This window comes from Homarus americanus, unplaced genomic scaffold, assembly GCF_018991925.1.
Source record: "Homarus americanus isolate GMGI-L3 unplaced genomic scaffold, GMGI_Hamer_2.0 scaffold46583, whole genome shotgun sequence".
Lineage (NCBI taxonomy): Eukaryota > Metazoa > Arthropoda > Malacostraca > Decapoda > Nephropidae > Homarus > Homarus americanus.
The window spans coordinates 2,980,089-2,992,903 of NW_024731675.1; the positions used below are offsets into that span (position 1 = coordinate 2,980,089).

At 38.8% G+C, this 12,815-nt stretch overlaps 1 protein-coding gene across 5 annotated transcripts in view; it reads right to left on the reverse strand.

Annotated features, from left to right (window-relative positions):
- Positions 1 to 12,815, reverse strand: part of LOC121867791 (putative neutral sphingomyelinase) — a 44,201-nt gene that overhangs the window by 15,325 nt on the left and 16,061 nt on the right. For 2 of the 5 annotated variants that reach the window (XM_042367905.1, XM_042367900.1), the window contains exons 1-3: positions 5,709 to 5,829; positions 1,865 to 1,952; positions 1,287 to 1,428 (exon numbers count right to left, since the gene is read on the reverse strand). In XM_042367905.1, the coding sequence (XP_042223839.1) occupies positions 1,287 to 1,428; positions 1,865 to 1,938 (216 nt within the window). In that variant the 5' untranslated portion in view covers positions 1,939 to 1,952; positions 5,709 to 5,829. Of the gene's footprint in view, positions 1 to 1,286; positions 1,429 to 1,864; positions 1,953 to 5,708; positions 5,830 to 8,399; positions 8,490 to 11,698; positions 11,810 to 12,815 lie in introns of those variants that run through there. The other 3 variants (XM_042367904.1, XM_042367901.1, XM_042367902.1) reach the window with 3 other exon arrangements.

The window sequence follows — 12,815 nt, forward strand, 5'->3', positions numbered from 1 at the left end:
GCGTTTGCTGCTCTCTGATATTTTGTGTAATTTTGCTTAATTTCTCTGTGAAAAACCCCAAAAGAGCTTCAGATACCCCTATGGGTAACAGTGAGCATCTCTCATAGCACAGAAAGTGGAGTTATTACAGAAGCTTGATCGTGGTGTGACGTCTAACTGAAGAATATGGTGTGAGAACTACAGCACAGTACCACCATACACATATGACTTAAAGAAACAGAAAGACAAGTTGGTGAAGCTTTACAGTGATGATCATAAACTAATGCAAAATAGGAAAACATTGATACAGCTTCAGCCAGAGTTGAACCCGATGACTTGGTCACCTGAGCAAAAACTCACAATATTCATTGGCTGTCCTTATGTTTTAGACTTTACCACCATTGGTCAGTAGAATTTTTGTTTTACATTCATAAGTATTATTTAAAACATATATGAACAGTAATAAGAGTTGCTTTCATATTCTTATGTAGAGAAATGACGACATTTTCACATGTACACAATTACTGTACATACGTGGGCGTTCACAATCTGTCTCGCTTTTTTCTTTACCATTTAGTTGTTAGCTACTTCTATTGTTCCATATATTAACATTAAATACATTACTTCAAACATATATATTAATTTTTTACATTAATTTTACTACAGCTACAAACAGGGTTCTTATTTTCTTCAGTCTGAGATGATAACTGACTTTATGGGTGTAAACACTGAGGAAAACAATGCCGTCTCTTATCCTCTTGTGTGTTTTAATATTCTCAGTATTATTAATGAATTTTATTGTTCATTTCACATATATAAAGATTAATTCAATCAAATACATATTCGGTAATAGACAATAATGAATCTTTTGTACATATCCTTAATAAGATAAACGACGCGGTGTCCTTGAGTGCACAGGTAAACTTTGGCGTTCCTATTCCATCTCGCTTTTTTCTTTACCATTAGAAGCTTTACCGCACAGTACAAATAACCTGTAATATAATTTATAGTCTTTATTTATCCCACTCAGTGTGCACATTAATAAGGTTGGTTGTAGAAATATCAATGTGTTTGTTTACTGGGTGCTGCCGTACTACCGGTCTCAAATCCCAAAAAATAAGAATTCCGAAACACATCTGGCACCGAGGGTTTCGGATAACAGATTGTGAACCTGTAATAACAATAACAAAACAGAAAGAGCGAAGAAAAGAGAAAGAAAAGACACAGACGGATAGAGAAAAACGCAATAAATTAATCACAAGACACAACACAACCCATCAATAATAAACCAAGCCAAGCCCTCTCACCTTCGAGGCCAGTAAAAAGTAGTCCGCCTCACACCAAACTTCTTGAAGAAAAACAAAATCGAATTCATCTGGTCCCGTCACGAGCTGGTTCGCAATGGCTTCTATGCGAACCTCTCTGTCCTTCGATACACCAGGTATGCCCCTGGAATAATAACACAAACTTTACAAATAATCCTGACGTGATATTTGGCCTAACCTAACCAGAAACAACCTAACCTGAGACCTGAACTAACCTATCCTGACCTGATACCCGATCTAACCTAACCTGAAACAACCGAACCTAACCTAATACCTGAACTAGCCTATTCTGACCTAACCTATCCTACCCTGACCTAACTTTACCTAGCCTGAACTACCTTAGAAAAATAATACACTTTACAAAATAATTCTGACCTGAGATGACCTTACCTAACCTTAAAAAAAAATAATATACCATACAGTTTACAAAATAACCCTTACCTAACCTGTGACCTATCCTGACCCTAGCTAGCATATCCTACCCTGAACTAGGATACATTTGGTTAAGTTATGATCCTCGGGAAACTGAACGTACACGACTCCCAACCTACGCGACTTACCAAACATTTAGGGTCAAAACCTTGATCTCGACGGCCATTGTGTTGTCCTTTTGGGCATGTTCTGGTACGGTCATCTGCTCCTGTTACCCTGAAAAAGGAACAAAAGTAACATTATCATCGAAAGTAACACAAACAAAATTAACATTATTATCGAAAGTAACACAAACAAAAGTAACATTATTATCGAAAGTAACACAAACAAAATTAACATTATCGAAAGTAACACAAACAAAAGTAACATTATCATCGAAAGTAACACAAACAAAAGTAACATTATCATCGAAAGTAACACAAACAAAAGTAACATTATCATCGAAAGTAACACAAACAAAGATAACAGGTGAAATAAACTAGGGTGTCTAATCTTCAGGTGACCCAGAGAAGGCATCTGTGCTTAAGCCAACAGGATGGAAAGTACAGGATAATTTAACTCACACATTGGACAGGTTAGGTTAGGTTAGATTAAGGTAAATAAACAGCATTAATGGCGGATTATCGGTCGTATATAAATTTAAGAAAGCGTAAATATAATCTATGATATTGTGTCTGCGGAAAAAATAAATAAATAAATAAATAAAATGTGTGTGTGTGTGTGTGTGTGTGTGTGTGTCATCATCATTACAGATTATTAATATTATCATTATCTTCTTGACAATCATCATCACTTGTAGGGGGGTCAAAATAAGGGCTTAGTTGAGAGCTGGGAACGATGATTATCTTTATCAGTGCCGTAGAACAGAAACATGGATGGTACTTTATGTTATATAGCTGAAAAAAATCAACGAGAAATCTGTTATCAAAAATCCCAATCCCCACATAACCTACAGCCACCTACAACCCACACCTAGCCCACACATACCCTACAACCCACATACTATTACATATACCCTGTACCCATGCCCTACCTTTACACACACCTCCACACACCCCCCACACAACCCTCCCCACACACACACACACAAAACCCCTTCACCAGCTAGAGATGCGCTCATATCCGACACATCCTGCGACACACTGCCATATCTCATCCCGTTAGATAAACCACGAGATAATACTTGACGTTAACACAGGAAATAAAAGACAAAAAATAACAAAAGTCGAAAAGTGTCGGGAAAAATATATATCTGACTTTTATATTCTGTCGGTGTAGATGTATTTTGTAAATAAAAGCTGCCTGGGGTACAGTGTTACCTCGATATAGTGGACTTCTCTCTCTGTGTAGTTCGTTATTTGGGGGTTTCACATCTATCGGACCCTCGATATAATGGACTTTATTATCTATGTAGTTCGTTATTTTGGGGTTTCACATCTATCGGACCCTCGATATAATGGACTTTATTATCAATGTAGTTCGTTATTTGGGGGTTTGACTCTTAAGACAAGTGCATTAATCTGTCCAATATCCTAACACTAACTTATGCTAACATAACACTAACATATCCTAACATAACACTAACATATCCTAACCTAACCTCCCCATATAGTGTTCGTGGTTAATATTTAGGTGAAATAACCTAGGGTGGAGATTCTTCAAGTGACCCCAGAAAAATAACACTTTTTTTTTTCCTTTTTTAGGTACGAGAATCAAAAGAAATCAACAGAGACGGCGGAGAAATTTGCACCGAAAGAAAAATTCAGTTTAATAATCATGTATAGGAAGCCAGACATTACACAAGACAATATTTACCCACAGCATCCTGGACGTCGACGATTAAATTCTTTCATAACCGACTGATAAAATACCATCTGGTTTTCTCTACATTAATATCAAATCTTTCCTTAAGTGTGAATTTATATGGGATCTTTGTCAATTTGTTTATGATTTCCTCGCAAAAAAAAAATATAATTATTTTTCCTACGGTGTGTGACCTATGAGACACCCTAAGGTACCAAGTCATTTTCAGAAATTTGTCCAACAGGTACAAAGAAATATGAAATTACCTGAAGAATATCCACCCAAATAATAATAATAATAATACAGTTGGGTGAAAATGTTCAAAGGAGGGCCACCAGACTGGTGCCTGCACTTCGGCACCTCAGCTACCCTGAGAGATTGGAGCGCCTGAACTTGCCGAGCTTATACTACAGACGGGCAAGGGGGGACCTAGTTGAGGTTTATAAGCATCTCAGGGGGCACTACTCAGTTGAGTGTCCTTACTTGGAGCTGGCGGACGCTCGCCCCACAAGGGGTCACAGCTCAAGATTGAAGAAGCCGCAAATCCAGAAAACTGTGAGGGCAAACTTTTTCGGAGTGAGGGTTGTAAACTCTTGGAACAATCTACCAGAGAGTGTTGTGACGGCACCGAGTGTGAGCTCTTTCAAGAGAAGACTTGACCAACACTGGAGCAGGTTCAGGTACATTCAAGAGCTGGTACATGCCAACAGTGCGTGACAGAGACGTGACCAATCGCCCGGGCGGCTAATGAGCCGATCTTTTTGTGAAGAGGATAAAAGTAAAGTAAAAGTAATAACAATAATATTAATTATTATTATAATAATAATAATAATAATAATAATAATAATAATAATAATAATAATACTGTAATAATAACAACAACAATAATAATAATAACAACAATAATAATAATAAAGTCAATAGTGTTTTGTCCACCAGTGTTGTAAACTTTTACTAAATAATATACACTTGACTCTTAACTCTTACACCCACACTCTTCTCATCATCAAAACTACAAAACCATTAACATAAATACACAAGGCAGATTTAACCTAACCATTGACAAATACAAAAACCCAACTTAATTACAAAAAACCTAACCTGACCACTGACATAAATACACAGAGCAGACTACACATTACAAAACCTAACCTAACCATTAACAAAAACCTAACCTAACCATTAACAAAAACCTAACCTAACCACAACAATAATTAATTTAACGTGACCCGGCCCGATCAATGAACTAGTGTGCCATAATTTACAGACAATGCCAAAGGGTAAGTTACTGTGCTCATTTCTGCGGCATTTCAGAGGGACGGATTCTAACGCGACAAATTACTATTTTACTTTACGGCTCATGTGAAGGTTAGCATTAAGGTGTTCAATCATAAGGTGAAATTCTCATGATTTTACATATGAACCCACCAAAAAAATAGAAACCTAACCTATCCTAGTCTATCCTATCATACCCTAACGTAATCTAACCTATCCTATCCTAACCTATCCTAATTTAACCTCATTCCCCAAATAACAATGACAATATAAATCAAAATATGAGTGTGTATACCATGACTGACAGATAGGAGTGTGTTCTGTCAGCTATAAGTGTGTTCTGTTAGATATGAGTGTGTTCTGTCAGCTATAAGTGTGTTCTGTTAGATATGAGTGTGTTCTGTTAGATATGAGTGTGTTCTGTCAGCTATAAGTGTGTTCTGTTAGATATGAGTGTGTTCTGTCAGCTATAAGTGTGTTCTGTTAGATATGAGTGTGTTCTGTCAGCTATAAGTGTGTTCTGTCAGCTATGAGTGTGTTCTGTCAGCTATAAGTGTGTTCTGTCAGCTATGAGTGTGTTCTGTTAGATATGAGTGTGTTCTGTCAGCTACGAGTGAGTTCTGTTAGATATGAGTGAGTTCTGTCAGCTATAAGTGTGTTCAGTCAGCTATAAGTGTGTTCTGTCAGCTATAAGTGCGTTCTGTCAGCTATGAGTGTGTTCTGTCAGCTACGAGTGTGTTCTGTCAGCTACTAGTGAGTTCTCTCAAATAACAAATAACAACATTTTACTCAGGTCTCCCATCATTAACACCCTATCAACACGTAACTAATAACTCAATTATATAGAAAACCTAATTATATTTCGCTTTAATTTATATACACAAAGATAATTACGGTATTAAACTGTAGTTGTAGATGATAATTGGTGTTTAAGGGGGACCGTAGTGATGATATTAAGGGAAAAATTAGAGGCAGAACACCCCTAGCGTCCCTCCACCTCCCTAGCCAGTTTGACAACACCTGGACGCCTCTCACCTACACCATAGAAAACTGATATAATCTTATGTTTTAATGGATTACTATTTCTAAATGGTGGTTTATGTCGTATTGGTAGGTTTATTAGTTGTTATTGTTGTTCTTGTTGTAGGAATAGTAGTAGTAGGTGTAGGAATAGTTGTAGTATTGTTATAATGTTTGGAGATTTGATGGGGTACTTCTCTAGAGTTAATTTATATGGTTTTATGTCGCACTGGTATTGTACTGTAGTTTTTGTAGTTGTTGTAGTCGTATTAATAGTCGTAGTCGTAATAGTAGATTTAGTGTTAGTAAAAGTATTAAAAGTAGTAATGATTGTAGTAGTAGTAGTAGTATTGTTTTGTAGACCTTAATTTAAAGGAAGTGGTGTAAATTGCTTTTTAATAGGTAAGTCTGCTTATACACTACTGTAGATGCCATGTTGTGGGTATAGAAATGGTATCTAATTTCTATATTTTATGTAGGTGTTTTTATTTAATATCTATATCTTCCTAGAACTTTTTTGTATTCTTGGTATCTCCTTTTAGTGTAAATTTCTCATTATTTAATTATTCTACGTCGCGTTTTATGTACTGGAGAAAATGTGTGGTTCTGTCTTTTACGTAAATTATTCTTTTTTTATAATTAAAGTAAAGGGCTAAAAAGTATCTAGGAAATAATTTAATGTTTTATATCATGGTATCTGTTTTATTAATTATATCACGGTGAATAGAGTGTTTTAAGAGGTTGCTGTTGGATAAGTTAAGACTATGTATGTGTGTCTGTAACTTTTTGGTTTTTTTATGAATAAAGATGTGAAAACGATAGACCTCTTGAGTAGTGTTAAGTTAGGTTAGGTTAGATTTAGTTGATTCGTGTCATCTGCTTACAAAAAAAAAATACAATATACAACTCATCAATCTAATTCACGATAATTTTTTGTCAAATTTTATCCAATCACACGAGAAAAAGTACCCCCCCCCCCCGCCCCCGCCAACAGAAAGATTTAATTAATTTAGGTTAGATTAGATGAGGTTATTTCATATCATCTATTTACAACACACAAACAAACTCTCAATCCCGTTCATAATATTTTTTTAGTTTATATTTTCTGACCGTAAGAGAGGAAAAAAACGCTTCCCTTTTCCCCCCAGTAGGAAGTGTGATGGTTGGGACTCTCTCAGCTTTAGGCGGGCACAGGGAAACCAAATAGTGAGTGGCCATCAATTTAACAGGTAGGACGCGTGCTTTACCTCCCCCTTCCCTCTCCTCAATTCTCTCCTCTCACCCTTCCTCTTCCCTCCCTCCTCCTCTCACCCTCTCCTCCTTCTTCCCTCTCACCCCTCTCCCTCCCTTCCTCTCACCCTCTCCCTCCCTCTCACCCTCTCCTCCTTTCTTCCCTCTCACCTCCTCCCTCTTCCCTCTCACCCCCTCTCCCTCTTCCTCTCCTCCTCCTCCCTCTCACCCTCCCTCCTTCTTCCTCTCACCCCTCTCTCCTCTTCCCCTCTCACCTCCTCTCCCACCCCCTCCCTCCCTCTCCTCCTCCCTCTCCTCCTTCTTCCCTCCCCACCCCTCCTCCCTCCCTCTTCCCTCTCACCCCTCTCCCTTCCCTCCTCACCCTCCTCACCCTCTCAATTCCTCCCTCTTCCTCTCACCCTCTCCCTCCCTTCCCTCTCACCCTCCCACTAGTGTCTGTTTTACCTCGTATAAATATTTGACGACAAAAAAATACTCTTTCATTTCCTTTAATATCTGGTTATGGAGAAATTATTTTTTTTTATTCAATTGAACATAAGAACATAAGAATGGTGGAAACTGCAGCGGGTCTATTGACCCATACTGGGCAGTCCCGTTTACACCCAACCCCTATTGCTCATATAAGCATCCAACCTGTGTTTGAAGCTATTCAGCGTATTCGAGTTAATGATGATATTTGGTAACTTGTTCCATTCATCCACTACTCTGTTACCAAACCAGTGTTGACCTATTTCACGCCTAAATCTAAATTTGTCTAATTTAAAACCATTGTTACCAGTTCGCTCCTGGTTGGATAGTTTGAGTACCTTTGTAATGTCCCCTTTGTTTAGCCCTGCCTTCCATTTATACACCTCTATCATGTCGCCCCTCACTCTACGTCTCTCAAGGGAGTGTAAATTAAGATACTTTAACCTGTCTCTGTACTCAAGGTTCCTAATGCCCTAATTGACGATCGGGGAATTTAGTTTTGTTGATAAAGGTTTGATTTTGTTTATAAAGTCCCTTGATGTTTGTGTTTATAAAGTCCCTTGATGTTTGTGTTTATAAAGTCCCTTGATGTTTGTGTTTATAAAGTCCCTTGATGTTTGTGTTTATAAAGTCCCTTGATGTTTGTGTTATAAAAGTCCCTTGATGTTTGTGTTTATAAAGTCCCTTGATGTTTGTGTTATAGTCCCGAGAGAGAGAGAGAGAGAGAGAGAGAGAGAGAGAGAGAGAGAGAGATTGTTTATATGCATACACGAATTGGTGAATATACATGTATGAATTTGTACCTAATTTATGAATATTAATGAGTATACATGAATGAATTCTTACCCAGAGACAAGTGAAGCAAAAAGACACAAGAGATCCCAGATGTAAATTGGGAGCCTGGCGTAATGTTGGTCTTGCCCCGACACACACCACAGACAGACTGACTCAGACATCCTAACCTGCCAGTGCCACTACTATCATATTCCTCACGGAGTTCAAGGACACAAACACACACACACACACAAACACTTAGAAAACAATAACGTATAAAATGTTTGGGAAAGTACGACGAACAAAAATCCCCTGCTATGTTTGGGAAGTACCACGAACAAAATCCCCTGCTATGTTTGGAAAAGTACCACGAAAAAAATTATGTTTAGAAAGTACCACGAAAATCCCTCCTATGTTTGGAAAAGTACCACGAACAAAATCCGAGTTATGTTATTCATAGACCACGCACGAGTTTTCTTATCATTTTTTCCCCGCTAGATAACAGGATCCACATTGACAAAAGATATTAATGTTATTTTTGTCATGACGTAAGAGTTTAGGAGTCATATTGGGTTTATAGCTTTGTTTAATATTCTTACAGCAACAGTTAAGAGGAAATATTAATTATATATTTGAAAATCCAAGACTAAATGACGTAAATATAAGAAAAAAATGAGAAAGGGGTTCCCAGTGTGCTCATGAGTTAACCAAATGTCAGCCTCCCACGCCACAGGATACACACAAGGCCACACGCACACACACACACACACACACACACACACACACACACACACACACACACACATACGAGGATTTTATATAGATAGAAAAACATTTTATAATCTATATATATTGTTTTTTCTTCACTCTTGCTTCCATATATGTTTCTCTACCTTCAAAAACTGCTTCATCACGTTGCTTCAGATTTTTTACCATACTAACCGTTCCCGGGAAAGAATTAGTCACAGAAGCAGCATTAATTACGGGTTTTTGCAGCCATACTTTTTTATTGCTTGTAATATCATCCTAACTATCATTTATTATTATTATTATTATTATTATTATTATTATTATCATTATTATTATTATTGTCATTTATTATTATTATTATTATTATTATTATTATTATTATTATTATTATTATTATTACGTGGAAATAAATAAAAGCTCAACTACCCGACCAACCAACTCAACTAAGTAAACAAATCAGTTCAACTACCCAACCAAAATCTCTCGCCTTGTGTATGAAGAATAATGAAACGGTATTAAATGATATAAAACAGTAAAGAATATCATCTTTCATGGTAGTGTGGGTGGTGTGGGTGGTGTGGGTGGGTGGGTGGTGTGGGTAGGTGGCGCTCGTCTGCCCTGCAATATTGAGTTTGTGTTGTGTGTGGCGATGCTCTCTCTCTCTCTCTCTCTCTCTCTCTCTCTCTCTCTCAGTTAACAATAGAATTTGGTTTTTTTTTTATAGGTAAGAATTTCCTCTACAGCCGGAAATGACGTCACAGGAGCATTTTTATGTAGTAGTAGTAGTAGTAGTAGTAGTAGTAGTAGTAGTAGTAGTAGTAGTAGTAGTAGTAGTAGTAGACTAATGATATGAAAGAGTTCCTACACACACACACCTGGTCACTCAACAGGTAACCAGGTGAGGCCCTCAGGTAGGTTAGTTCCACCTTGGGCCAGCGATCAGGTGAGAGATAGAGGCAGACGGTGATAGAGAGACAGAATGACAGACAGACTGAGAGTGGGGAGAAACAGATAAGAAGGACAGGATGCTGGTTAAAGAGGAAGGCACTGAGCAGAGGACAGGGCTTTATTACAGAGGGAGGACAGACAGACAGACAGACAGACAGAATGACAGAAAGACTAGATGAGAGAAACAGAGCAGTTGCTGGTACACAGAGGACAGACTGAGATAGAGAGACAGACAGACAGGCTGATATAGAGAGACAGATAGACAAGCAGACACACAGACGGTGATAGAGAGACAGAATGAGATAGAGAAACAGATAGCGACAGACACACAGACAGACAGACTGAGATAGAGAGACAGACAGACAGACAGACAGAATGACAGAAAGACTGAGATAGAGAAACAGATAGAGACCGACAGACTGAGATAGAGACATACAGACAGACAGACTGATATAGAGACAGACAGACAGACAGACAAACAGACAGACTGAGATAGAGAAACAGATAGAGACAGACACACAGACTGAGATGGAGAGACAGACAGACAGACAGACAAATGTGTGGAAGGAGAGACCTGCATTCATCAACCAGGGGTGAGGGGGGGAGGGAGGGGGAGGGAGGGGGCAGGGGGCGTGAGGTGGAGGGGAGGGGGGAGATGAGTGGGTGAGGTGAGGGGCGGAGGCCTTTGTTATCGCATGTCTCGGATATTCAGACAGAGAGAGAGAGAGAGAGAGAGAGAGAGAGGAGAGGAGAGAGAGAGAGAGAGAGAGAGAGAGACAGTCCCTCCCCCCCCCACTACACCTCTTGAAACCAGCCTGGTACTCTCACCAGGAGTCGGCCATCTCCCATGGCCCCCCCTCTCTTGGTCACCACCCCTGCCACCCCTGTCACCACACTTACACCCTCCCTCCCTCACCTCTTCCCCAGCTCTTCCATCCTCCCTTTCATCCTCTTCTTCTATCCTCACTTCCATCTCCCCACACCCCTCTCCGTCCCTCCCCTACCCTCATCCCCCCCCAGCCACTACAATACAATCATCCTCTTAATCAACTTAATAACCTAACGCTAACCTAACCTAACTCTAACATAACCTAACGCTAACCTAACCTAACTCTAACATAACATAACGCTAACTTCACCTCATCCTAATTAAGTTAACATCCATCGAATCCCATATTTACAGGTTCAGAGTCCAAAGAGGGTTCACTACAAGATCTAAGAGCCTAAAAAATAGTTCAATTCTCCATTTTATAGGTTCGAGTCAGAAGGGGAATAGGGGAAGTTAGTTACCAATGGTTATAAATAGTATCTAATCCTGTATGTATAAAATAACAAAAGCGAGTGCATTATCATCTCATTTATACTCAATCTTGGGGAAAATTGATCGTGAAAGATAAGGAAATTGTAGATAAGAAGTATAAATAAATGAATCCCATGGTTATCTAGATAGATAATTAGACAGATTCACAGATATTCGAAAATTTGCCACAAGTTATTTAATTATGGTAGTTCCAATGAAGTATTAAGGCTATTCTAAATTTAATACTGTATTTTAGGTTAATTCAATCAATCATATGTGTTCTATCCCTCATTAAAACGGCAAATTAAATCAATCTAAAGCGAACCTTGAGAATTGTACCAGAGAAAACGAAGGCCTTTGATGGCTGACTCACCTAAACAAACACCGCGGACCACAGAGAGACACGCACCTCCACCTCCTTCAAACAGATGGAGATTTCACTGGCCTCACTCTCTCTCTCTCTCTCTTGTTGACAGTGATTACCAATTCTTGCTGTGGGAGTGAGAGTGTGTGAACGTCTAGTGGGTTGTGATTCTAAGCTGGTAAATGACTATACTCTTTGCCACTGATCGATTTGTTAGTTACTAGGGCGATCGATTATGTCTGTTACACACTGTTGGCAAGTACTGGCTCTCTGTTACACACTGTTGGCAAGTACTGGCTCTCTGTTACACACTGTTGACAAGTACTGGTTCTGTTACACACTGTTGGCAAGTACTGGTTCTCTGTTACACACTGTTGACAAGTACTGGTTCTCTGTTACACACTGTTGACAAGTACTGGTTCTGTTACACACTGTTGACAAGTACTGGCTCTCTGTTACACACTGTTGACAAGTACTGGTTCTCTGTTACACACTGTTGACAAGTACTGGCTCTCTGTTACACACTGTTGACAAGTACTGGCTCTCTGTTACACACTGTTGACAAGTACTGGCTCTCTGTTACACACTGTTGACAAGTACTGGCTCTCTGTTACACACTGTTGACAAGTACTGGCTCTCTGTTACACACTGTTGACAAGTACTGGCTCTCTGTTACACACTGTTGACAAGTACTGGCTCTCTGTTACACACTGTTGACAAGTACTGGCTCTCTGTTACACACTGTTGACAAGTACTGGCTCTCTTACATACACTGTTGACAAGTACTGGCTCTCTGTTACACACTGTTGACAAGTACTGGCTCTCTGTTACACACTGTTGACAAGTACTGGCTCTCTGTTACACACTGTTGACAAGTACTGGCTCTCTGTTACACACTGTTGACAATATCTTTCCTTACACACTGAACTACTTAACTTTACCTAAAACTAACAAACAGACACAATAAATAACGTCAAAGCTACGATATGTTATTCTGAAATACAAATATTACATCAACTTTTAATATAGTTTCAAACAAAATTTTCTCTCGTGATGCAAAAAATATTACAAAATCTTAAAATCTGAAAGGAAAAATCCCACAGACAGTACAGGTATACTAACAATA